General features: G+C 42.2%; 1 protein-coding gene across 1 annotated transcript in view; it reads right to left on the reverse strand.

Annotated features, from left to right (window-relative positions):
• map3k22 (mitogen-activated protein kinase kinase kinase 22) overlaps positions 1 to 27,617 on the reverse strand; it is a 40,861-nt gene that overhangs the window by 2,935 nt on the left and 10,309 nt on the right. The window contains exons 2-17 of the mRNA XM_067578486.1: positions 25,088 to 25,171; positions 24,345 to 24,389; positions 17,791 to 17,900; positions 15,992 to 16,029; positions 12,530 to 12,629; positions 11,677 to 11,793; positions 11,171 to 11,285; positions 9,405 to 9,538; positions 9,029 to 9,102; positions 7,259 to 7,320; positions 5,514 to 5,585; positions 4,789 to 4,953; positions 3,080 to 3,228; positions 2,833 to 2,964; positions 1,631 to 1,760; positions 116 to 293 (exon numbers count right to left, since the gene is read on the reverse strand). Coding sequence (XP_067434587.1) covers positions 116 to 293; positions 1,631 to 1,760; positions 2,833 to 2,964; positions 3,080 to 3,228; positions 4,789 to 4,953; positions 5,514 to 5,585; positions 7,259 to 7,320; positions 9,029 to 9,102; positions 9,405 to 9,538; positions 11,171 to 11,285; positions 11,677 to 11,793; positions 12,530 to 12,629; positions 15,992 to 16,029; positions 17,791 to 17,900; positions 24,345 to 24,389; positions 25,088 to 25,106 — 1,640 coding nt within the window. The 5' untranslated portion in view covers positions 25,107 to 25,171. The remainder of the gene's footprint in view (positions 1 to 115; positions 294 to 1,630; positions 1,761 to 2,832; positions 2,965 to 3,079; positions 3,229 to 4,788; positions 4,954 to 5,513; positions 5,586 to 7,258; positions 7,321 to 9,028; positions 9,103 to 9,404; positions 9,539 to 11,170; positions 11,286 to 11,676; positions 11,794 to 12,529; positions 12,630 to 15,991; positions 16,030 to 17,790; positions 17,901 to 24,344; positions 24,390 to 25,087; positions 25,172 to 27,617) is intronic.

Below are 27,617 nucleotides of genomic sequence, written 5' to 3' on the forward strand. Positions count from 1 at the left end.
CTTTATGTTTTTTTATTGCTACAGTCTAGTCTTGTGTTTGTAATCTATTTTTGTGCTGCAGCAGTCTCATACCCCCTTTGGGCCTCATTACAGTTTCATCTGATCTTGTTCTTACCATACATCAGCTTTCCGGCCGTATCCCTCCCCGTTGATGACTTCAGGGCTCATCCAGTAGGGGGTGCCAGTGACAGATTTGATGCCTGTACCAGACATGCAGATGGTCTGGATACGTTTGCTGGCTCCAAAGTCTCCCAGCTTCACGTTCCCTGAGGAGTCTCTCAGGATGTTAGCACCTGGTGGAACGAAACAAAATGAGGTTCAGAATTATTCAAGAGTCTCCCGAGGACTGTCGGTATCCTTTATGGGACACTCTGACAGTTTGAGGGACACTCTGACAGTTCGGAGGTTCAGTTAATGTAGTCGGCTGCTCACAGTGTGGCTACACTTCAAACTGACTGAACAACCTGAGGGGAAAGGTAAACTTTTCCTAATGCTTGACAAGTCTGTGGTGAAGGAACACTGGCAGACTTATTATTAAAACGTCAAAGTATAACTTTTTTAGCCATTTTTATATAAATACTACACTGACTCAACTCGAGAAACACTTTTTCTTTTGTCACATTGGGAAAATGCCTCACTCACATCAGGAAATAAAACACTGAATAAACCGTCTGCTCTACACGGGTCAGATCAAAACCTTACACCCTTTCTCCTCCTTTCTTCGTAATTTTCCAACATGTAGCTGTGTCTATCCCATTTCCTTCAGGCGCACCGCTTGTTTGATCAGTGACTAATGTACACCACTCGCCACTCACCCCTCCACACCCAATGCGAGCAGAAAAAGAGATTGAGAGACTCGGAGTGTAACTTTAACCCTTAACTTCTCACTTTCTTCAGCCTGTTCCCCCTTGCCTCTCTGAGTTTCTTGCGAGGAGGTGAGACTCTCCAATAAATCACACTAACTGCATTTAAGGTTTTTGTTTGGCCCTTCGGAACATTTAATTTACAGAAACTTTACAGTCTAATGTCTTGCTGCGATGCCAAGTGCTTTCCAAAAACCGCATGTGCTGACAGCTCTTTTACTGCGTACAGAAGAAGTCTTGTGTGGTGAGATGAGCATACACTGTATATTACACATGAAGAGCATTTCTAAGTGGAAAATCCCACCCACATAAACTCTCATAGAGTCTGCCTGTGTCCTGTGAGACCTACTATCTTTTTTCCACACTAGACAGTATATTTCCCCTTCTTGGCTGTGGCTGAACGAAGCAGCGACTCCCAAAGCTGCAGACAACCAAACTAAAGCCTTTCCATCCGGTGTTGAACATTTTTAGACTGTCCGATTTCACCAGCATGAAGCCTAATATATCCCAAAGGGGAGTTCAAAATAGCCCAATTTTTTCCAGGCTCCTTCTGCAGACGATGAATAACCAAATGAGGGAATGTCAACGGGAATAAGATGAATGAAACTGTAGTTTTCTCAGCACCAGTTGCTGTAATATAGAACATAAAGAAAGTCTGATTTTCTGTTTACACACTGTCAGCTAGGTCCGCGTCTCAAGTGTGGGTGTGCTCCGGTTACAAATCCAATTAAAATCCTATCCTGACCTTTGCTTGCCGTTTCATTTACCTTTGATGTCTCGGTGTACAATCATGTTGCTGTGCAGGTAGGAGACTCCTTGGAGGATTTGTCTGGTGTATCTCCTTGTCACCTTCTCCGTCAGGGCTCCGTAGGCTTTTAGCTGGTCCTTTATTGAGCCCTGGAGACACAACATGAGCGAGAGAAAACCGAAAGCCGTTGAGGGAATGAGTGGAAAGGTTGGGAAATGCATTTTAAATGTTTATATTGGCTGTAGAATAATATCATTGTCACAGCTGTAGTGTGTGAAATTGTAGAGGTTCTGCTTTGGAGTAATGTGCACGTCGGAGATGGAGGAACATTTCCAGCTGAAGTGGATTCTGTTTTTTGTGAAAGCAAGCGTCGGAGCCAATTTTTAAGTACAAAAACCGAGTATATATAAACATACGATGTGCAGAAAGAAAATCTCCCCGATTTCAAGTCCAAACACCTTCAATGTGCTGCATTTCCTGTTTTCAGTTCCTCGTAAGGAAATCACAAGCGCAAATACCCGATCCCGTAACACCTGTGACGCACTTTTAAACTCTCAGAACGAAAACAAAAACCTTCCCCATCCCGCTTTTCCCTCCTCACTTTCAGCTGCCAACAAGACACCTCTACAGCTCTCTGGCTCTCGGAGGGACACTCGCCCCCCCCCCCCCCATCTCCCACCTCCCACCCCCACCGCGGGGTCACTGAAGTGTTATCGGTCAGCCACAGCGGCGGAGCCACAAACTTGGCTTTGTCACCTCCCCTCTCGCCTCTGCCAGCAAACTCCAGCGAAACATAAACATTTCCAAATACAAGACAATGTGTGACTAAGACACTCAATGCTACTCAGAAAAAAAAAAAAAATAGCCCAGGAAATATTAAAAACAGCCGCAGGGACAGGGTTCACAGGCGACAGCAGCTCATTAACATGCTCATTTACTGAGAAAATGATCTCATAAACGGAGTTGTTGTGCTGACATCAACCAATGAGGACATGTTTTTTGACAGCTGGTGACATTTCTGAAATGGTTTTTAGCAGATGTGGCTAGTAAAGATTTGATTTGATGTTTGTCTTAAAAATTTCTGTGTACTTTCAAAAACAACTGACATTATGACATTCTGAGACGTTATCCGTTGAGGTATTTCAAGCTTTAAGGACGTACTACGATGTGACTTTAAAGGAATAAACATATTCAAATGACATGACCCTACAGAATACGCACCCCAGGCATAAACTCCACAAAAATGGTGAGTTTCTTCTGTTCGAGGTCCCGAAGGCAACCATAGTACTGAACGATCCTCTCATGACGCAAATTCTTCAGCAGCTGAATCTCACACTCCAGAGCATTCACCTCCTGCAGAGAGAACCAGAACGTGATCCAAATATTTTATCTTCAATTATAAAATACCACAAATACCTGAGAGTCAGTGATTTATTCCAAACAGATGTGAGATTTTTCTTGCACTCACCTTGCTGGTTTCTTGACAGTCGGGATCAAAGGGCACCTGCTTGGCAGCCAGCTCGCGGCCTGTGTCGGCGTCATAGCAGAGGTAGACCTCCCCGAACGCCCCACGCCCCAGGAGCTTTCCTTGTCGCCAGTTGACTGGCGCCCGCGGTGCTGCAGAAACAAAACACCAGATGATGAAAACCCACCAGTAATTTACTTTTTGTTACTAAGCCCCCAGAGGCAGACAGATCCACTGTGATATACTGATCGGAGCAAACACTAACTCCAAAGCATGTGTCAAAATCCACCGCAAGACCCGAATATAACTCGCACAGTAACTTCACCAAGACTAGACGTCAAATCCACCGCAGGGTATTTAAATAATTTCCACCCGCAGACCCTCTCAGATGGGGGAAACCCAAGATATCTGAGTCAAACCACAATCAGCCTACAGAAAGTTGTCAAAACCTAGAAAGATCATCTCAACAACTCTCATCTACGCAGGCTCAGACTCTGAGACTTTGTTTTGGTATTAACAGAGTTCTTTGTGGCTGGGTTAGGCAGTTCAGTTGTGTGTGGGTGAGAAGGACACCGGAGACTGACACGTCAACCACAGACTGCTGAGCTGAGATTTCGCATCATGACAAAGGCAGTTTCTGGGCAACGGCGCCTGTAAACTGAATGAGGACAGATGTGATTAGTAAGCCTGTGACATGGCTCAATCTGAGACAGTGTTCAGGATGATAAGAGGGCAATTCTGTCTTCTGTGACATACAGTATCACTGTAAATTATTTCTGTTGCCTCTTCCTATCCATTATGAGGAATGAAGACTCTGTTTTGACACCCATAGAGTGTTTGCTGGAAAAGAAATAATCCGTGTTTTGTCTGTATCCACAATGGCGTAACGCATTTAAAACTCTTGAAATAACACAGTTTGACTTTTCAAAAAGGAAAATACTACCCTCACATTCTCTCACACTGTTATGTATCATCAATTTGTTGATGTAAATCCATCTTCCATATAAATTACAGTTTGTGTAAATGTTTGTCTGTTTTCATTTAGCAATAGAGGCCCAAGTTCTTACTGTAAATGTTGAATTTAGCCTAAAAACGAGCTGCTTCACAAGACCTTGACTTACATCAAGATCTGATCAAAGAAAAAGTAAACAAGATCACAAATTTAACCAGACATTAGATGCAAGTAGAGCTGAACTGAATAGTCAATCAACAGATATTTCATCAGCAGCTGTTCTGGTAGATAATTAGTCATTTCAGTCGTTTTTAAAGCAAACATGTTGAGCATTTATGGTTCTGACTTCTCATATGTGAGCTTTTGCTGCTTTTCTCTGTTTTATATCATTGCGAGTTGAATATTTTTGGGGTGTTGGTTGGCTGTTGATCGGATAAAACAAGCAATCTAAAGAGGTCATTCTTTACATTTATTCGATACTTGACACTTATCAATACTCTGTGATACAGGCAGTCAGTACCATAAACATATTGAGGCACAATTATCAACCCTACTCTTGACAAGCAGGGGAAAGTCTGAACTTTCTGAAGTTATCTATGAAATAAGGGTTTATTTGGCAGATTATCCACAGGAATCATACAGATACAACACCAATTCACAAAAATGCAGCTAATTTTAAAGTGTGTATGTTTCAGGAAGAATATTTCCTTTTCCTCTCCCTCCACTTCAAGAGTTTTGAGATTTAAGAGAAATAACTCACACTTGGCTGTACCACGCTGGCAGCTTTTGTCACTGGTGCGACCCAGTGAGCGAAGGTCGCTGTACTGCAGCGTACTGTCTCCATTATAACTGCGTGTGCGACTGGAGGGAACCAGCTGGAAGAGGTTCTCCTGCGGCATGAAGCTCCTCGGAAGTGTCCTGCGACCTAAAAACACATATATAAGAACAATGAGACATATTTGAATGACTTAACACACACAGATCACTGCATCTTTTGTTTGTACTGCAGATGAATTTTATAGTTTTCACACATTACTTTACAGGTGTCGTGCATAAAGTGAGCTCTTGGCCAAGAGGGCCAGCCAGAGCAGAGTGCCTCTTGCCACTCCGTCCCACTTCCCCTCAGACAGGAAGCAGGGCGCTGTGTTTTTATACAAGTTCAGGTTCACCACAGGGAAATGTAAATCATTGCTAGCCAAGGTTAGCCTCTGAGTAAGCAATTACTAGCAGCTGCCTGGAACAGCAAGCCAGCACTTCATGTACCAAATCTACACAGGGTGTAAAAAATGCCAAAATGGTCAACGGTGAATGTGAGTAGGAGGCACGATAAAGAATGAGATCCAATATCAGACACCTCAAGTAAAAAAAAACCCAAAACTGGTAGATGTGTGTCTGTGTGTGTTGTCCTATAACATAGCAGCAAATCTGTTTAATCTGAGCAACAATAGTGTTGTTGTTATCGCTCTAGCAAAGCCGGTTTCTTACGGTCTCCATAATCCTTGCTGCGATTGGGCAACTGGAACTGGCGAGGGAAAGTCCCTCCTTTCCCATGGCGACCTAAAGGGGGAGGAATGAGGCAGAGCTGTCAGATAGAAAGTCCAATATACTGTAATTGAAAACTCAACAACTACTCTCACATTACAACTGAATTCTCAATTTGCAGTCACAATACTTCTTCATTTACAGTTGTCTTTATTCATTCCTCAAGTTCATAAATGCAGGTTTGATTGCTCGGAAACAGTGAGAAGCACGTGTGCACAAACATATCGATGCCTAATAAGGATAACAGAATTTCACATTTCATCTCATCACATCTGAAAGACATTACATTGCTTTCGCTCATCTTGGCATGTCAAATCAAAGTCGAGCGCAAAAGCAGCGGAAAGGAAGACAGCTTTTCACACACGGAACAGAGCTGTTGTATCGCTTCACTGCAGCCAAGAGAGCTGAAAACAGCTCATGTGTGCTAGCTTAGCCTTAGCTCTGAACCCAGTGGAGCAGTAACTAAAGGCAGGTGGGGAGCACTGCTGACGCAGGCGAGCGCTGACACTCTCTCTCACACACACACACACACACACACGCACACGCGCACACACACTAAATGGAGAGCAGCGGAGCCACTTGCAATTGAAAGCAGCTGTTCTGTCAGATGACTGCCTCCCCTCGTGCTGTTTTTGTGGCCGTATCCCATGGAGACGGGAGTTATTTTTTGTGTTTGGCAGTGCGGGATGGAGAGGAAAAATCTACTCACAGGGAATGGTAAACAAATACTGTAGCCCTCAGCAGGAAGGGCCACACAGCTTTACATCTGGGAGGGGAACGTACGTTTATGTGTGTGTGTGTGTGTGCAAGCACGTGCATACATGCGTGCCCGAGTGAGTCTTCAAGTACTGCTGCAGCTATACGAAGCTCCAGTTCTCCCAGTCTGTGTACACTATGTGCCGCACTCCCTCTTTAAGTTACAGCACTGGGGTGGCGCAGGAGAAAAAGAAATGACCAGATTGGGAGAGCTGCTGTATCCTCTGTTCACGAGGATTAGTGTGGCCTTATCTATCATCCTGCTCTATTTGATCTGCGTTCTGAAGGAAAAGGGACAGACAGGGACCCCGGGGACGAGGAGTAGACGAGTAGGGGGGCATCAAGAGGAGAGGGGATGGAGTAGGGAAGTGATCATGAAAAGGCAGGAAAACAGCGATGTCTATTAGGAACTGGAGTTTGAACAAAAAAAAAAAAAAGGCAAAAAGGGGAGAGACAAAAGGGAAAAGGAGATGGACAAAGGGTACACAGAGGAGAGCGAGTGGAAGATAAAGCAGGAAGAGTTATGATACTATCACACTCCCTTCATCACCTTATGAGACACTCAGCTTCACAAGACGTACAACCAAGATATTAAATATCTTCGCAATAACCTATTCCTCATTTCAAGTATATATATATACTCCCAGATAGAACCATCAAATAATATCATCTCCCTCCTCATTAGTAATCTCTAGAGAGCATTTGCAATGAGGAAGCATTTTAAGTAATCGGGGGCTAATAGGAACAGAGCTTTAGTTCTTTTTTTTTCTGTGAAACTGATTTTGTGGCTATAATTACCACAGAACAAAAAAAAAAAGAAGCTTTTTGCACCTCTCTTTATCTTTCTGCAGTGTTTGAGTTGAGCAAAGAAAGCATTTTTAGAAGTGGAGAGACGATAACAGACGCACAGCTGCAGGTTTCTCCTCACTTACCTTTGTATTCATAGTTGAGGTTCAGGTAATTATTGTCGCGGTTGTTCTGCGAGAACGGAGGACTGAAATGACAAGAGAACAGGGGAGAGGAAAAGCTGAAAAATGATTCGCTATTTCAGTCTGTAATTCCCCCATATCTTCAAACAGAGTCTGGCTACGCTGCTGGCCTAAAACATCTGAATCGCCACAAAATGCTTCAAAATGACTTTTGCATTCAAACTACCAAGCTTTCAGTCTTGATTGATGTAAAACAACAAAGTTTTGAATTAGAAAAGATAAGCTGGGCGCTGGCTAAAACCTCACTACACTAACAATGAGAAAGTGAATGCGTGTGCTGTGCTCAGAGCTGCTCAACTGGCAGCGGAACAAATATTTTATCATTAAATATGTGTATGTACATTAAACCCCCTCCCACCTCCCACCCTCCCTGGCTGTCTGTAGCCAGCCCTGGCCTGACGACCCGACAGAGAGTGACGTCTCTGCTGACCGCAGGGCGGCGCGGGGCCACGAGACCCTGGATAAGGGGCACGCATGCCCGCTCGCAGGGAAAAGTTCCATGCACTCGTTTCCTGCCATTGTTCTGCAGCCTGGAGTCCAGATAAGCCTCGTGCAGGTAGAGCTGTTTCCGCCCTTCTCTCTCTCTCTCTCTCTCTCTCTCTCTCTCTCTCAACCTCACACTCGCTCACTTTTCTTTTCCCTTTTGTTTCAATTTCATTCTTTTTCACTCCTCAGCCCTTCCACTTCACTCTCACTCTTAAACTGCTTCTCAATTTCTGGCTCAAATTTTGCCTCTCAAGTGGCATGTTCTTGCTCACTCTTTCACATCTCCCACACAGTCTCTGTTTCTCTCTCTCTCTCTCTCGTGATAACGGTGGAATCCAGGCGTCCAGATAAGAGTTATGTTGCTATGGCAACAGCAAAGTGACCTTTCTTTGGAAAGTCTTTATCAGGAATAACCCCCTTGAGAGGTAACATCTCGTTTTCGAGGGGGTCCTAAATGACATTAATACAATATAAGCACAAGTAGAGAAAACATTTAACAGAAACTAGAAATAACTATAAGATAATGAAATGATACCAAATGTGACAGTCCATAAGACATACAAAATCAGGGGATCATACTCCAAGCAGAGCAAACGGATCATTCATTCACAAAAATGTATTAATGTCAGTAAAACATAATTATAGAGGTGTTATTATAGGCGTTATGGATAGGTATGACTGATTCCATATTAAGAAGACAGGGCATTTTTGAATGAGTGGAAAGATATATTTACAGGTAGATTATTCCAATCAGATGGAGCTTTAAACATAAAGGCTTTCTTACTATAGCTATAGCGACTACAGGAACAGAAAAAAGAGCTGGATAGAGTTTCTCAATTGATAATTGGAGGAGAAAGGAATGAACTGCTTTAAATAGTGAGGGCATAAGTGTATACATTTAAAATTAAACTGCAGCCAATGTCGCTGTCTTCTTATGATGGGAGAGGACCAATTAAGAGTTTCATACACTGTACAATGATGAGTTATGAAATCTGCATAAACCTGATGGGCAGAAGGCAGGGTCAGAGAGTCAGAGAGCTTTGCTGACCTTTAACACCATTTATTAACTTTGCTTCTGCGTGTGTGTGTGTGTCTGTGTAAAAGGCACAAACAAGATGATGCAGACCGAGACTTGCACACAACAGCCCCACAGTATGAACGTGTACATCATAAATAAAAAATCCACACGGACGACGGTCGTAAATCACACGCTGCATGATGACTCACCTGTCCAGTGCTTGATCTATTGATTGACAGCTGCTCGACAGAGAGTTGTCTGCACTCCCAAAGGGATCCAGCATCTGACAGATATAATAACACAGGGGGGATCGACGGTCACACAGCATGCAATCATGTGGGGGAGAGTATACAGCAGTATAGACAGCAGTGTGTACCACTGCAGCATGAGTACTGGACAGCTCTGTTTAAAAGCTGCATATAAATGTTATATGTTGATGTTAAATGTTATATGTTGATACCAGTTGATGGGTACATACTACAGGTACTACTATGGATACATATTTACCCAGAACCTGGTTTTATAATGATGATATTTAACTGTCTGAGTGGATAAAAGTCTTTTTTCTTTGGTGGAGGCTCTTACATTCTGGTCCTGGGTCTCCGGGATGAACTCCCCTTCACTGTGGATGCTGGTGTAGGAGCCCTGGCGTGCAATCTGCTGCTGCTCCTCAGGGACGCTACCTGGGGGCGGGGACGTCCGACCTGTGTGGAGGGAACCTGGGAAGGTGATAGGTAGTGAGGAAAAGAAAGAGAACGGATGAGTTAAGTTGCACAGAAGGGAGAATAGATGTTAATCCGGAGAACAAAAGGAGAAATTGAAAGGTGAAGGCGAGAGGGAACAGAGGGAAAGATGATGAAGAGATGAAAAACAGGGGGGAGAAAACGGCATCACGGTGTTATTCATGGGTACAAGTTCAACTGTGCCAGGACAACGAGAGATGATTTACTAAACCACACCGCTGCCACCTATAACCTCAATTACTGTGACAAACGCTCCCCCGGCTGAGCTGCAGCGGAGACTGAGAACTCGTCCTTGACACAGTAAGAAGACTCACTGAAAGTCTGACTGTCACTGGCTGTGCTGACAGGGATACCGAAGAAGTATAAAGGAGTAGAGATGTATAGGAAAATATCAGAATCAACAGTCTAGTTTTTAACTGAAAGCCAAATTTTCAGCTCCTTTTTCTTCATGATTTAATTTCTTTCCTCTCCTCCTTTCTCCCCCGCCTCCCCCCCCCTCCCTCCTTTCCTTCTCCTCCCTCCTGCTGCTGTACATCATTGAGGTACCGGGGCTCACATCACATCTTCACTCAACCATCCACTGTCACCGCTCTCCTGTCACCTCTCATCTGCCACCACTCCCTCCGCTTCTATCTCTCAGCCTCTCCCTCCCTTCTCTGACTTGTAGCTGACGGGGGAATTGATAGAGAGCGAGGTAATTCTATACAATTTATACGAGTCGGGATGGTGACAGCTCTGATGTTATTGGAGCTACGTGAGAAAGATTGGCGTTGACAGCGATCATAAAGTGTTTACAACTGCTATGCGAAAATGCAAATGCAGAGAGAGAGAGAGCTGGTAGTTTCTGAGGGTTGAGATATGACTGAAATGTTGACCTTTCTGGGGAGACCTGATATAAAGGGAATGAAAAAAAGATTCAGACATGAGAGGCAGGGAGAAAGCTCAGTATTGCACAGAGCAAAATAAACCTTCACGCTGTGTTACCAAACAAGCCAGGAGGGACAACAGAACTGTGAGTGTAGCGCGTTATCTAGCCGTGGAGTGTAACATGACAAGAAAAAGGACTTTAGTCCGTCTTAACACAAGCTGCATTTATGTCACGTACGCTCGCTTTAACATCCGAGGATCAACACTTTTAACACAACAACTTTCGAATCAAACAAATCAAGGTGATGATGCACGCCGCAGACAGCTGTTTGGCAAGAGAGCAGGAACTCGTCCTTGCTTTGACAATGTCTCTCTCTAGCTGTTAACAGTTGTCACTTTCACCTTCAATTTGCATTTTCCATTCAGACAAAGCATGTCCCTCATCTCGCTATTAACATTCCTATGACTATGGCATCACCGTGTTGTAAATTGACACTGACAAGTCACCCTCGAGGCTTTAGCAGGTGGACAAGAAGCCCTGACATCAGCAGGATTTGGCTGTGCTTGCTGTTTTTCTGCCTCCTCCCTTTTTCCTTGCACTGTGTTCAATCAGGCATGAGCAGACATGAAGATCTGTAGGAATTACTGTACATCTAAAAAAAAAGTCTTCATAGAGCTGTAATGGCATTCTGATCTCCCCGGTCCTTACATTCCTGCATGTGTTCCCACGAGCTGACTCACCTGTCGAGTGTTTGCGCACCCTCTCCGAGCCCTTGAGCAGGGAGCCCTTCAGATCTCCCAGCGACCGCGACGACCTCATCTCGCTCTGTTTGTCCCTGCTGTTCACCTGTAGGTACTGCGAGGAGAAAACACACAGGAGGGTGGGGGGGGTCAGGAGAAAGTTGAGAGCTAGTGAGAGGGAGAGCAGGAAGTAAGTATAGCATTACATCATTGTCCGATTACATCAGGTTGGTGGAGGAAGTTTGTTTCCTCTGTTGCAGGTTTCAGCAGTATCTCTGGTCCAGTTGACTCATAAGGTTTCAAAAAAAAGAATGACTTCATACAGCTGTACTATTGTCAGAAAGTGACTAACTTTCAGCTATTCCTTCTCACGGTTGCTATGGTTACAATTTACACAGTGACAAATCTAAATGACTGAAGCTCTGTAAGACATGTTTTGTGTTAGTAGAAATGCTGCTTTGTTAATGATGCACTTAGCATAGCGCATGTTGTTTGGGGGGACTCACATGATTGTTCTTGGGGGTCTTCAGCAGTATCCTGAGCAGCCCGTTGATCCCCGAGCTGCAGCCCAACGTCAGCACCGCCTGATCCAGGTCCTCCTGTGTCTTTAGGGGCAGAAGCAACTGAAAGGACAAGAAAACATACAGCGCGTGACCTTTTTGTTCCCCATTGTTCCATAATAATAGCATGTAAAAGCATCAGTGCATGCATGACGTACTATGGATGTTGCTGTCATGCCCTTTTAATCTAACTTACGTTAGATTTTACAAGAAGAGCTGCAACAAGTAGTCGATTAACCAATCAGTTGATTGACAGGAAGTTAATCAGCAACTATTCTGATTGTTTCATTATTGTTTCAGTGATTTTTTAAGTGAATATGCCAAAAAATTGCTGGTTTCAGCTTCTCAAATGTGATAATTAAATGCTTTTCTTTGTCATACATGATAATAAACTGAATATCTTTGGGTTTTTGACTGTTGCTTGGATAAAATAAGACATTTGAAGACATCATCTTTGATTCTGGGAAATTAAAACAGGCTTTTTTTTTGCATTTTATGACATTTTGTAGACAAAATGACAAATCGATTAATCAAGAAAGTAATCATCAAATTGATGACATCAGATCGATAATGAAAATAATCGTTAGTTGCAAACCTATTTACAAGGACAAACTTATGCATGAGGCTTTTTCTTCATGAGTTCTTAAGATACAGCTGAATATGTGGTTTTATGCACCTTAGAGAATATACACACATGCCACGTGGATATGAGTCACTTTCTATATCTTACGACATTCTTATTTAGATTCACAACAGAAGCGAAATATCTTAACCGCGTTTCCTCTTGTTGTTTTTGTACCTCTTTCTCCATAAAGAACATGTCCATCTGCTGTCCAAAGGCCTCTGTAACTTTCTGCAGCAGCTCCTTGATCTTGAGCGGCCTCTGGAACGGGATGATTCTGGGAAGCAGAGAACACCAGCGGGGTCAGAGGTCGCAAAAGGAAGCGAGCGTGGTGTCTAGCTGCAACATTTATGAGCACAGACTACTAAGACTCAGAAACTCTGCTCTGATGTAGGACTTTGGCAGAGTAAGTGATCGCCTGGCAGCCATGACTGTTTCCTGTTTACTAGTTAATTATCATTTAATTAATATACTCACAACACTATGACGCAGTGGAGCAGAAAAGAGGAGTAGAAATGCAGTAATAGATGTGATGGATCCAGGTTTTTTTCCTTATTTCTAACATATGTTTTTTACTAGATGTAACAGTGTTTCTATGGTAACAGGATTTTAAAAAAAAGGCACAGGTCAACGGGGTCAAGGAGAGGAGCGAGCCGAGCCAACAAGATGCTAACAGGGCATTAATCAATGCAATGAAAACAGAGCAACCCCTCTTAGATGTGTATATATGTCAGTTCTTATCTACTGTATGCCTACGTGTATGACTATGAGTGTGCTCACTTTGTCTGTCTGTCTGAGTCCGAGCTTATCAGCGAGTGTTTGTAGTGAGTGTATATATGGATGCGTGTGTGTTTGTAAAACTCTGCATGCATGAGTGTGCTTCCCAATCAGTGTGTGCATCGGCCACTGTTTCAACACCACTGGGCCTCTCAACTAAGCCAGCACAAAGGCAGATGGGAAACTTCCTGAGAGGAAAGGGGAAAAAATCTGGAGCGGCAGCAAAAGCAGCAGGATGTGTGTCTTTCCCTCCTCTTTAAATGAGTGACAGAGTGAAAGATACAGAGACGCGGAGATATTTACAGACTGCGAGAGAGAAAATAAAAGCGACAGCCTAAGAAAATAAAGGGAAAGAAAGGGAAAAAGATTCTCTCCTGCATTTACTCTCCTCTCTTTTCAATCTATCCTCACTTGCTTTTGAAGAATCAGCAGCCCACTATCTCTTTATAGTATCCTGATAAAAGGACTTGTTTTCATCCCATCATTTCCTCATCAGAGGCCAAGGCTCTGCCTATCTTAATGACTGCTCATTGGCTCCCTCATTTGAGGAGAGGATTCTGGGAAGAGGGAGGCCTGCAGATCAGAGGCGAGCAGAAGCACAGCTAAACGCTCTCCGTCTCTGTTTATACTCAGCGATGATGTGTCTGATAAAGAGCTGGAGGGATGTGGAGGAGGGGAGAGGGAGGGAGGGAGGGGGGGGGGGGGGGGGTATGAGGATGCTGCTCGAAAAGATATGGCTTTCCTTCCTCTGTGAAAGCATGTGGACACACGCTCCACAAAAAAACACACAGATTTGTGGAGTGAAAAAAAAAAAAGGCTTTCACACATCCCAGCACACTCGATCTCTTTCTCTCATCGACACAATCACAATCATATACACACAGAAAAAAAAAAAAAAAAAAAAAAAAAACTCTGGCTCGGTTCCTTCACTCTCTGGCAGGAGACCCTGAGGCAGAGCCAGGGGACGAGAGAGACACAGCTCCTATTTCCTGCCCCAAACGTTCAGTGCTTGCCAATGAAAAGAGAGACCGTCCAATTAGATTCCATTGTGGACAGACAACACGGTTCTCCTGACTCAGGGACTCCCGTGGACACTGCTAAAGTATCAAATGTAATTCACACTGGTGCTGCAACTTGGAGGGAAATCGCAATAATGATAGTTTTTCGATACGCGGCCAATAAGATATCACTTCTGAGTTTTCAAGAATGTTCTCAAGAGTGAGCGCATTGAAAATTTAATTAAACCTTCCTTTGGATTTTTGTATGACTGTTTTTGTTGCTTTATATGTGTTCTTATCGAGCTTATCGTGTATTCTTATAAAAGCTGTCGTATGTGGCTTCGGTCATTGCTATGTGCTACGTCCCTAGAAAACGAAACATTAAACCTACAATAACTGTTTTTTTTGGCCATCTTGGGGTAGCAACATCAAGCTGTAACCACATTACTGACAAGTTCTGACCTTTTAAGTCAACACGGCTAACTTTTTAGCGAACATCTGCTTTAGAGCTGCTTTAAATATTATAATACTAATGTTACGATGTGATATTATTTCATCCCATGAGGTAACAAACTCAGGATATCCTACTGATTTCCACAACAGGCCAAATTCAAAGTGAAAGTGGTCAAAACTCAGACAAGGATAACATGGAGAGAACTAGCTAACAACATGAGACGAGAAGGGAAAGTGAAAGAAAGTGTGAATTGACAGAGTGAATCAAAAAAAATGAATACAAAAAGAGATGCCTTTGACATCTATAAATGGTGTCTTCCAGAGCGAGCTTGTTGTGCGTCTGTTCCAAGAGAGCAGTGCGGTGTGAGGGGAGCTTGTGAGAAAGACAAGGCCGTGAGACGGAGAAACAGAGGGAGGCAGAAACATGAAAAACTCGAGTCTTCCTCCGCAGTAGCCAATTAGGGCTGTGAAAAAGTGGAGAGGCCCAGTGTGAAGTCCTGTTCTGCTGGAGGAGCGTGCCGTTTCTCCTTTCTTTCTCACTCTTGTGAGCCTGTGGCTTTCTAATCACAACCTCACTGAACCAATGCCTGTTCCCTTGCTCTATATTCTGATGAATCAAGGCAATTATTCTTGTAGGTTCTGGTCAGTTTCTCCCTGGTGTTTTTTTTTTTTTCCACTGTAACAGTACACTCTGTGTTTGTTATTTCCCTCACTTCAGGAGTTCCGAGTTCAGTCTCTCTGTGGGTTTGTGAAACGAGGGTTTCACTGGGACAATATCTGTCTATGAACTTGGACCTGTCCCAGGATGCAATGCTAAAGGCCAGACAAGGACCCGAGAGACTCGGTCTCACTCAGCACTGAGGACCAAATAAAGCCTCTCCCGTTCAAAAGCTGGGTTATTTATACTGGGCGCCTCGGCTTTCAAAGTGCTCCAACGTGGTAAACAAACTGTAAGGCACCTTGGTGGAAAAAACGCTTGTGACTGTCTCCAGACAGAGTTACTGTAACCACACTCTGCCTTTTGAGGGAGGACAGGCGACTGCAGGGTGAAGGATGTTGAGGACAGAAGAAAAGCAAAAGAAAACACAGAAGATGGAGTATTAATATGGGGTGTGCCTGGAAGACTGGACACTTGGCGCTCCCTCTGTCTTTTTTTTTTTTGCTCATTCCCTCTCTCGGGCCTTTTTCCTCTCTCAAAGAGCCTGTCCGAGTCTGAAACACAAGGCTTCGGCTAAATGTCAAAGAAGGAATTTTCCCTCTCTTTATGCTAGTCTGGCATGTAACTGTGATTTCCCCTAGACACAAAATCCCAGGCATGGCAAAGCATAACAAAAAAAAAAAAAAGATCCAAACTGAAGAGTTAAGGCTTGGATAGAGGAGTAGAAAAAACAATACGGAGGTTCCAACATACCGTTTTTCTCTCTCATGCTCCAGCTTGACTCTTAAATCCTGTTGAGAGGAAAAACAACAACAGAGGGGAGTTATGGAAGTGGAAAGTTAAAATGATTCATGGTTTTATGTGGGATTTGAACTGTTGAAGAAATGAAAACGATAAGCTGCACAAGGAATCTAAGTGTCAAACAGTATTATAATGATAAATGTTTTACATTTGACAATAAAGGTGCTTCAGTGTTTGCAGCGTCTCGTGCATTTTGTCAAGCTGTGCAACGCAAAGATAACACTATCCTTCAACTTGACTCCAAAGATGGCATGACACAATCTAAGATTTCTATTTATAAAGCCATTACCCAAGGGAGCAGGAATCTGGAGGAGCCTGCAAGTCTGCGTGAGGTTATGGTGATAAACTAACACTGACATTGTATCAGTGCAGGCTATTGGTTAAAAAGCAGGGGTTTACCCCAAATCACAGAGGACTGCAGCACTCTGAGCGGAAACTCTCTTTGCTCATCACTGTTTGTTTATGTCTCATCATAAACATTGGTGCTTTAAGAGGATTTGCCAATTATCATTCCACCGAGGGAACAAACGCACAAGGAAACGACTTCTGAAGAGGCACAAGGTGATTGAGAGGAATTAAATCCTGGAAGCACTGAAGCTTTTCGTGTACAAAAACCATGAAGGAGAGTGATTAGCTGTCCAAAATCTGTCATTTTATCATTCTCAACTATTTGTAGTTTGAAAACTGCGGCCATTTAATAAACAAAGGACATAAGACAACTGAAAACTACTAGTAACAGTAGTAGTAGTGGTGATATTTTTGCTAGTAAAGATGGGTGTCATATCTTTAAGTCAGATCTGGTTTGCCATTGTTACAGTAGACCAATAATGGTTCAGGCCATGTTCACCTGCAGCATGCAACTTGGTCAAATGAAGTACAAAACACCAATAAGTATCATCTCTGTTTTGTTGAGAGGAGTCTGACATTCCCATGCTCATGAATGTCACATTAGTATTTGTAATGTGCTTGAATAAAGACTCACAATTAAGCTTCTTTCATTTATATCCTTATCAAAAATAAAGCACAACCTTCACCTGACTTTGGCAGCCAGCAGCTGTCAGTCCAGCATAACACAATCGAAAAAGGAAGTGCGGTGGAGGTTTTGTGTATAAACCCAGTAAAGGTTAAAGACACCCCTGTGCTTCTCCTGTGTGTGGTTAACAAAGTGTAATTAAGCAGAATTACGTGACCATTCTAAAGTGATACTTGCCAAAAAAAGACACCTCTTCTGTTGGCATGAAAAAGTGACTGTAAAAAGTCAATTGTGTGCCCGTTCATGAGGAACTGAGAATGTGATATCAGATTACATTCATGTCAGCTACAGTAAAATCTTACACTGAGACAACATTTTCCAGCCAGAGAGAGTTTGAAAACATCCCTGCACTATCATCTACTTCTTATCTGTGCGTTGGTAAACTCAGTATGTCCCAATCCTTCATTGGTTTCTTTTGAATATGTTGCAAGGACTCCCAAGACAATTGCAATTCCAATACAAGTTGTGTATTAAGACATATTGTGGGAAAAATATGACCATTTGAAACATAAGACAGAATTTGGCCAAAAAACCTTGATAGAACGATATGAATCTATTGTAACTGACATACACTGTTGCTCTCAATTAAATGGAAACATTTAAAAGCCAACATTCAAGCCTACAAGAGGAACTAAGAGGGTTATATCAGTGCTCAAAAGATAGATTTTGGATGCAGTTCCCCTTTAAGTGAAGCAGTGTGACTGGATGCCGTACATACCTGTTTGTAGAGTAATGTCCTGTTCTTGGGCTTGTGGCTGTTGTGCTGAGTATAGCAGCGACCCAGAGCTGCCAGGTCCTTCATGATGGAGTTGAGCGCTTCCTCGTCATCTACAGACAAAAAGGTATGCATCAGTCCTGCGAAGTCAATCTCAATCTTGCTGAATTAGGGAACTGAAAGAGAGCTCTCCACTGTTTGATGACTTGTAGCTATATAAACTCCTTCACATAGTTACAGCGAAATAACGCCTGACCACAAAGTGACATTTAGAACGTCACGAATGGGTGTTGATAGTCGAAGACAGTAGGAGGGCTGATCATTTGTCATGTGGACTGTTGTCACTTGGCTTTGCTCAGACCAGGCAATGAGGCAACACCTGGTCTGCTACTTCCTGCAATGACAACATCTATGGGGTTTCCACAAATGGAAACAATCCAGACACGTCTCTTGAACATCATCACAACATTATTTAGGAAAAGAGAAAATACCAGAAAAATACCAAAGCACAAATCTGCACAACGCCTGTATGAGTCATACCTAATCTGTATCAATATTTATTTGAGGCGAGGAATTCTAATACAGATATACCTCCCAAACTATGTGCTCTGCATGCGAAGCTGTGAGAGAGCAAAAGTGTTTAATAATGCAATAGTGTGTACGAGTGGCTGTTGCAGGGGCCAATGTGGTCACGAATGTGTAGACTCAAGCTTCGTTATCAAGCACTTATATATTCCCTTATATACGAATAGAGCAATTTCAAGAGTATAAATCTTTAGTTGAATTTGCTCCTCACACAAAGATTTTGTCTTTTGTCAAACACCGACATTTAAAGTCAAAGTGGCTTCAGTCTGTGGAGCTGAACATGTACTGAGCTTATTGACTTTGATGGAGAAATCAGAGGCTGAACAAGAGCAAGTCAAGTGTGTTTCAAATTCATAATTTTCTACTTACGTGGGAAAAAGTGTCCCGACTATACTTTTCATTATAAAATCCTTAAAATTCATTTGGCAAACCCAAAAGTACAAGAGAGTGCCACTCAGCATCTAGCTGGTTCTCCATTCCTCAACTCTCTCCTCTCACGTTGTACTTTCTGCCACCCACACACACACACACACACACACACACACACACTCACCAACACACTCTTTCATGTGTAAAAAGGGCAATCGCACAGATGAGTGTGTCAGACATTATCATATCAAGAGACTTTAATAGAACCAATTATGTGAGTGCGGTGATTACAATATAAAGAAGAGGTCGTTGACCCCCACTCAAGCCTGCCTCTCAGATGAAGCCCTGGGTGAATTTATTATAAAAACACACACACACATGAGCCATTCACAGGGAAACCAGGTGTGTGCCGTGCAACACAAACAACACCTGCAAGAAAGACCACATTCTTAAAGTAAAAGCGATCTGTGTGTGTGTGTGTGAGAAAGACCAATGGGTCTGTCATTCACATAGTGAGCGGTTATGTGTTATGAGTGTGTGTTAGTAGCACAGAGAGCAGATAGGGGCTGAGATGGCATTTGATCTGGTTCCCACTGTACCGCTCTGGTGGCCAGCTGTTCACCGACTGTGGGCCAGTCCATTAGGTTCACCCAGGGGTCACAACACACACACACACACACACACACACATGGGTTTACAGATCCAAATATGGACAAGCATGTATTTACTACACGCATGTAAACACACCACTGGCATACCTATTTACATTGCCAATTGCAGATATTCAATCTGATCAACATTTAAAGGTCAATAAATCCCAGTTACAGTATCTGTTTATGTAGAGCTGCCATCAGGGCTGCAACTAACAAGTATTTTCATTGATTAAAAGTGACTTCAACAATTAATTGTTTCTCAAAATTGTTTATTTATGTTATTTTCTAAAATGCCTCAAAAAAAATTGCCCAAATTGGTTTAAATCACCTGTAATACACCTGGACAGAGACAGCAGCAAACAACAGTGACAATTAAATGTAAGGTTCATTACCAAAGCCTGGGATTTTAAAGTGTTAATTTGCTAGGACAAATTTCTCTTGTCATCTTTCAATGCTGTGAGCACCATAAACAAAATTAAACCTATCTGCGTTGCTAGATACCATTAAATGTAGGTGACTGATCCATCAAATCCTGCATTACTTGGAAGATTTCCTGGCTTAACCTTTATAAACATTCTGCTTTAGACTCTGAACTACTTTTCTCTGGAAAGCTACCAGCTTTGTTAGGGGCCACCAACTGTCACCTCTGGCCCAGCCAGCAAGCTTAGCTAACATAAAGTGGTAGCAACACATCAGTAGGTAGCCACTGAGGCTTGTTAGAAAAATCCCAATATAGCAGCAGAAGTGAAGTGACGTCTCCACTGACCGGCACACCTCCCTCCACTTACTGAGAAGCTAAATAAAGCAGAGCGATAAGAACAAGTTACACTCACAAAATCTCAGCCCAGAGCGCAAAACAGTAAAAACAGAGAGAAAGTATAGTGACATGAATGATAATAAATCAGGTGACGTGGTTTATTTGACTGAGAGTAACAGAGAAGTTAGTTTAATTGAATTGAACTGTCAGTTTCCTTTCAAATGCAGTGGTATGCTGAGAATGTGCCTCGTTAGCACATGCCTTTATACATGAACAACTTTATAACTATGTGTGGGTTGCTTGGTGGTGATAAGAACAGGTGGGTGTGAGACAGACTTAGTCGTCTTCCTCCCTTTAATTGTTTAAGAGATAAGACAGATGAAACAACAGAGAAAAGAATGAAATCAAACCTATGAATATAAACTACTCACATACCTGAAAACAGACAAAACCACAGACTTTCCTTAACTGCACAGTGATGACATTACAACTGAAATTCTCTGTTAGGACTCACAGAGGAGGCCCCACTAGTTATAATATAAGCTGTCAGCAGCAGCGGATGACTAACTGCTTGACTGTCCCCTCAGAACAGGAAGGAACTGAGTCACTGACTCTGTCCTGAACATGTAGCTGGGCTAACCACGTTATTCCACATCAGGAAATTAATGGATTTTTGATTGAATCAGTCAGAGATGGACACGAGGGACGAGTGCTTTTCTCCATGGCCACTTTGTAACCACACCAGGAAAACAAATAACATTACACTACTTAAAGTTAATCTGCCTTTTTATAAAATGTCCAAAAATAGTCCATGATGTCTGTCACAATTTACCAGAACCCTGGATGGCGTCTTTTAATTACTTGTTTTGTCCAACAAACAATCCGAAACCAAAAGATATTTAATCAAGCACAGCCAGTTATCTATAAAAATCAGGGTTGGTATTTTTGCTTAATTACATGACTCATGTCAAAATTGATGTCTATTAATCAACCAGTCAACTTCAGCATTACTTTGAAGAAAAAACAAATACTGCAAAACAAATGTGTTGGGTCACTCTTCTCCATCTTTATTTCTCACTATTGCCGCTTCTCTCTCTGGTGACAAGTGTTATTTCAGTCCTGCCTCTAACGGCTCACAGCTCCAGACTACTCTGTGCTCTCGCAGTCAAGGATACAAAACAAACAACGGAGGCTTGCATGCGTGTGTGCGTGTGTTTGAGGCCTGTAAGGCCCTATGTATAATAGCAGAGAGGGACGAGTGGGAGGGTGAGTTGGCGAAGGGGGCAGTGAGAGTGTGAGAAATGCGTGGTGGCATACAGAGCCGGCTGCAACGGCCGCCTATAAATGAAGGTATTACATCACTCTGGCCTGGTCCATGGCTGCTGCCAGGCTGAGGCCAGCCAAGGCTAACCACCAGCACAGTGGAAAGCAACCAGCTCACACACCAACCATACATCCCTGCCAGGAGCAGCCTCACAAACCGACTACAGGAACTTTAGGAACCTCATGTCAATGTGACTGAACTGGGGAGATTTTTTTCTTTTCTTATAGTATGTGGATTGTAGATCTACGATGGGATACCTGCAGTTCATTTCCTGTGCTTCTTGTATCTTGGGTAAAATGTGACCAGAATAAGAAAAGGGGGAATTCCAGGAAGCCAAGCAGAGCGAGCAACATTACACAATGGAGGCTGATTTCTGGGCATTGCATCATCACTCTGCATCTTTTTTTTCTCAGGCAAAAGCTGGAACTGTGAAAGTGGCAGTGGGTGAAATGAAGCAGGAACCTCTGTCCAAGTTAGTTCTGTAAACTGTGGCTGTGCTCGAGCTGACAGTTCTCAAGAGACCAGAACAGCCAAAAGAGTTTGGTGCTCAAGATACATAAATTTTGCTGCTGCCCCAGGAGTGTTTAAAGAATAGCACTGGCCATAAAAGAGCCGCAACTTGCAAGCTAACAAAGTGTATGCGAGGGCTAGCGAGGCAGCGACTGTGTGTGTGTGTGTGAGGCAGGCTGCCTGAATGAAGACATTGAGGGGATTTCCTGGTGCCGAGAGACACATCATGGCAAAGGCATCCGGCAGGATTAGCAGCTGGAGCCAAACGTGTCCTCACTCTGCAGCAGCAGCATGGGCCAAGCTCTGACGCACAATGCACACACACACACACACATAGATGCACTCACAGCAGCTATACTAAGTGAGGCACACTCTAAACTCTCATCCCTACACACCTTGCTGTTTGTCAAAACTGTGATGCAGCCAATTTAACTCCTAATGTGGGTAATGCTTAAACTCCTAAGTTAATCTTTCACTAGGAATAATGGCTCTGATGTAATGCAGGGTATTGTGGGTGTGTGACAATAGTTGTGCAATTAATGTTTGTACTGTACAAGGTTTCTGCTGAAAGTCTTTTCATTGGGGAATGTGCAAACATTTCCATTCAGTGTCTGAAGGCTGTGACATTCCCTCTCTCAGGCTGTGTGTATTGTATTACCACCATGCTATAATAAGAAGGTAATGAGCTCTTAAAGAGGGCTTTGTGTATATTGAATTCATGTTAAAGGAACAGTTCAACGTGTTGGGAAAGACACTGAAGATGGACACAAAGGAAAAGAGCTTTTCCTCCCTGGCCACTTTGTAACCTCAACCGAAAAAAGAAAAGTCATTCTGTTGTAAATGAAAAGAAAGTATGCAGAGGTTTTTGTTTTGTTTTGTTTTGTAGAGACAGGATTTGGCTTGGAAAGTAGGGCTCCAACTAATAATTGTGTTCATTATCAATTCATGTACTTATACTTGATCTGCTTACTTACAAAATGTCCAAAAATACATAAAAATGTCCGTTGTAATTTACCAAAGCCCGGGATGACATCTCTTAATTGCTTATTTTGTCTGGCGAACAATCCAGAACCAAAAAAGAATTTAATAAAAACAGAGCCAGTTATTCATAAAAGTCAAAAATGGTTGGTTTGAATACACTGATATTCTGTTTTGTCTAGAGTTATTTATACTCCTATCATGTCTGTTAAGTATGGAGCTAGAGCCAGCAATTAGCTTAGCTTAGCAAAAACAATGGCTGCAGGGCAAACAGCAAGTCTGGCTCGTTCACAAATACATCCACAACACCTCTAAAGCTGAGTGGCAGAGTAAAGTTTATCCAAAATAGACAGACTAGACTAGAGGGTTGTGACAAAAGGGTTACTGAGGAGGGGGAAAATCTCTTAGTGAGCCTATTTTTGAGGTTTTGACAGCGCTAGGCTAATGCTAGCTTTCCCCCACCCCTGCTTCCAGTCATCATGCTAACCTAAGCTAATCACCTCCTGGCTCTAGCTCCCCAATAAACGCACAGACATAACAGTAGAGCTGCAACAATTAAACTTACTATTACCAACTATTAAATCAATCACCAACTATTTTGATAATCGATTAATGGTTTTGAGTCATTTTTTAAGAAGAAAATTTCCAGATTCTCAGATTTCAGCTTCTCAAATGTGAATATTTTCTGGGTTCTTTAGTCTTCTATGACAATCTTTTGGGTTGGGACATTTGAAGACGTTACCTTGGGTTGTGGGAAACATTAATCGACATTTTTCACCAATTTCTGCCATTTCATAGACCAAATAACTAATTGATTAATCAAGAAAATAATCAACAGATTTATCAATAAAGAAAATAATCATTAGTTGCAGCCCTACATAAGAGTGATATCGACTTTGCATATCATATTCAGCATGAAAGCAAATAAGCGTGTTCCCCCAAATGTCAAATTATTCATTTAAAGCCAGTGTTACTCATTGCGGCTCATGGGGCTCGCCAAACTTTAATTGGCAGCTTGCGTTGCAGCTAATAATTATGATAATGCAGCCAAAACACATAATTCACAAAGTTTGCAACAACAAACTACAAATATAACATGAAGAAAGTCAAGGAAACGCATGACTGCTTCTGCTCATCGCAGTATTAAGGTAAGCCTGTTTTTAATTCAGACTTTATTGGCTGCATTACATATTGTATGTCGTGGGATGACAAAATTAGTAGGCAGATTTATTTAAGGGTTAGGGGGGGGATTTTGGTATTTCGTGATAGAACTGGCTCTACTATTAACTGTGTCCTGCGAGTTTGGCTCCCATGAAAAAAAATAGTAAAGATCACTGCTTTAAGCAATGCTGACTTTTCATTTGAAAGGATTAAAGTTTACCTTGTGAGTTCCTGTGCTGTCCGGGTCCATTTTGGAGACCGTCATCTGTGGAAAAAAAAAAAAGGCAACATGGTTTTGGATCACAGTGGAAAGAGGTCAAAAATAAATGGCCAGTGGTGAACTCTGTGCTCTAGTTATGATGCTCAGTACATCGTGTTTGGTTTTGTATGGAAGGACCAGACAAAAAGATATTGATCCGATATTTTGAGCTTTGTTTATAGAGGTCAGTTAGCAACAGGCTGAGTCTGACAGCTCTTACAGGCCTACAGGCCCTGTGCACATGCAAATATACTACAGGAGAGAGTCTATTGTTAGAGTAGCACTGTATGGAAGAACTCAGTAAGTGTGTGTGTGTGTGCGGGTGGCTGGTTTTGCATAGATGTAGGAGTGCATATGTGTGTTCACAGGCCTGGTGGGTGTGAATATAAATAAATGTGCAACACTGGAATCATGTATATTTTGAATGTCTGGGGTAGATTTGTGTTTCTGTATGTGAATAAAGTTAAAGAAAAGAGAAGGAAAACATTTTTATTAACAACAATAAAAATGTGTGTACAAAACGTGCCATCTGGAGCTGTTCACAGCCTTCTCACACTTTTCCTCTCTCTTACATGTATTATTGTTCTCTGTACTGTTCCTGCCATAGGAAGTGTGAGAGGTGTGTGTATGTGTGGTTCCCAGTGATCGTGCACGGTTTCTGTATGTATGTACTGCGCAGCAAACTGCTTTCGAATACTACTCACCCATGTTTACTGTCATCATCAGGAAGTGGCCCTGTTGAACTCGAGCACAGAGCTCAACTTCTCTCTGCAAGCGAAGACTTCACCCTGCAAACAAAAAAGTAAAAACAATCCAGTTTCAACATCCAAGAGCTGTGCCATTTTCCTTCAGCGTGATACACATAATATTTCTCTGATTGCACAAAAACTATGGCAAAACAGGACGCAGGTGGTAGTTTCAACACAAAGCTTTTTTCCCCCCAACATTGGTATCGCCGTTTCTGTTATTCATTTAATCTTTATTTAACCAGGAATGGTCTCTTGAGATTGACATATCCTTTTTTAAAAACTCCTGGCAGACAAATAACAACACGACAGCCAAGTGGTGCATTTAATGCTGGTAACTCAGTTCATCTAATTCCTGTGAATGCCCTTAAGTCTCTTTATTGCCATTCCGAGAACCACAAGCCAGCAGCTGTGGAGGAATTCCTCAGTGTTTGATGATGGAGGAGCCTCATGCCCTCCCACAGTGTAGCAACGAAGCAGGCGTGGGTGTTTGCCCAACCGGCTGCCTCAGGTAAAGACCATGAGCACTTTGAAGAAAAAGCTAGAGGCTTCTTCATGCCCTAAGTTATTGAGTGCAGTGCAGAAAAGGAGAGGTGACAGTTATGATAATAAATGAAGAGGAGGAAAAGCAGCTGTTTTGCAGAGTAACACTTCCCAAAATCCATCTTAGGTTGTTTATATAAACTAAACTCTCATTTCATACTGCAGGTCAATGAAATTTATCTTACAGATGATAGTCACATCCTGTAATAGGCTACTTGTGGATGGTTCTCTTTCTCACATGCACACTGTGGGAAACATTTTTCTTTCTTTTAATACAGGTTTAAAAAAAGGGGAACAGGAACTATTGAAGCAGCTGCAGTACAGTATGTTGTGGTATTAAAATGTGTGTGTTGGTTATAAGCTGGTGTGGTCCCCAACACAGCATCAATCACTGAGGCATGTCGAGTAAACTAGAGGGAAGCTAAAGGTTTCAGAAACCCCTCAGAAAGGTGGTACATACATTTAAATTTAAAACCTGCAAAATGTCACTGCACACATGGAAATAAGCATCAATTACCTTGGAAATATGTCATAATTGGACACACCTCTCAAGAATCAAACAAAAAAATAATGATAATAATTTAGAAGTGAATAAAAATAAATTGAAACCAAAAATCAACTGCAAAAAAGAAATCCTGATCAGTAAAAGAAAAGTGAGAATATTGTAATAAAAATATAGCCCTCTTGTATAGTTTTGCCTTTTATTAAAGACGGGTAACAGGTTGTCATGGCTGAGTGATCTGAGCACTAGCTGCTAATGGCTGCTTGTTGCAGCACACAGACAAAACAGAATCCCAGCTACTGTTGTCAGTGGCTACAGTCTCACACTGTCAGTGTTTCAGCACCATTGATAGGACTAACATTTGTTATCAACACTGCAGTTTGACTAAAATGTCTCAGTTCTACTGCCATTTTACCATTTTCTATTATTTGTTTTTGAGGAAATATACTTCTAGATGTGATTGATAGTCCAAATTAAAGGCAGCTCAGTTACAATGGGAGTGAGTATCAATATAACAAACCAAAGTTAATAACTGGGACACGCATCTATTTGAAGATTGCAGGGTAAACATATAGAAAAATATATTATATAAAGGGGAAAACATGCATTTCTATTACAAATATGTAACAGAAAAGAGAATAGATATGTTGTATTAATTAAGGAGTTAGGGTAGATAAACTTTCAGTTTTCAGTCAGATTCAGTTTGTGGGAGTAAGAGCACCGACAAATTCCAACACAAACTCTCTGGAAAAAGACTAAGGAGCCTCCAGAGAGATTAATGGCAACACTCCCTGGATGGTTTGTCTTTTTTTTCCTTTAAGCTTCATTTATTTTTTGTTTTCTCCAGCGTGCATGTTCTATGTGTTTTTTAAAGCCTCGCCACTGTGTACAGTATGTGTCTTTTACCCCAAACATTCAGCACAGACAAATGTTGCAGCCTATCTGCAGAAACACAAAGACTTTCTCTTTGTGTCAGCCTGAAAACTTTTCATAAAAGCAATAAAGACGGCCAGTAGAGCAATTTACAGCCTGAAGGGCAGATTTACAGGGTGCCAACAGAATTTGAACATGGGAACATACAGTCAGTGGCACAAATCACAAGAGCTGAAGCATTGGAAAGCTGAAACTTCAAAGCACAAATATGCAGTCCGGGCACAAATGTTTCAAGGGTGACCACCTTCTGGGAACAGGATGTTCTAAATATGTCACAGTATATGTGGGCAAACTTATATTAGGAAGAGATAATAAAGAACTACAGGACAGTGTGGCAGATACTGTGGCTTTTTTACAGCTGATACACCTTTGATTTAAGAAAGCTCTGAGTGAATTGCAGAGGGAAGGAGATGTGATATGTCACAGCAAAGCTCTACATCAGGCTGTGCTAGTATGGTGCTGCTGACCACACATGAAAGAGATGAAGAACAGCCACAAGACAGGTGGTCT

Source organism: Thunnus thynnus, chromosome 21 (genome assembly GCF_963924715.1).
Source record: "Thunnus thynnus chromosome 21, fThuThy2.1, whole genome shotgun sequence".
Classification (NCBI taxonomy): domain Eukaryota; kingdom Metazoa; phylum Chordata; class Actinopteri; order Scombriformes; family Scombridae; genus Thunnus; species Thunnus thynnus.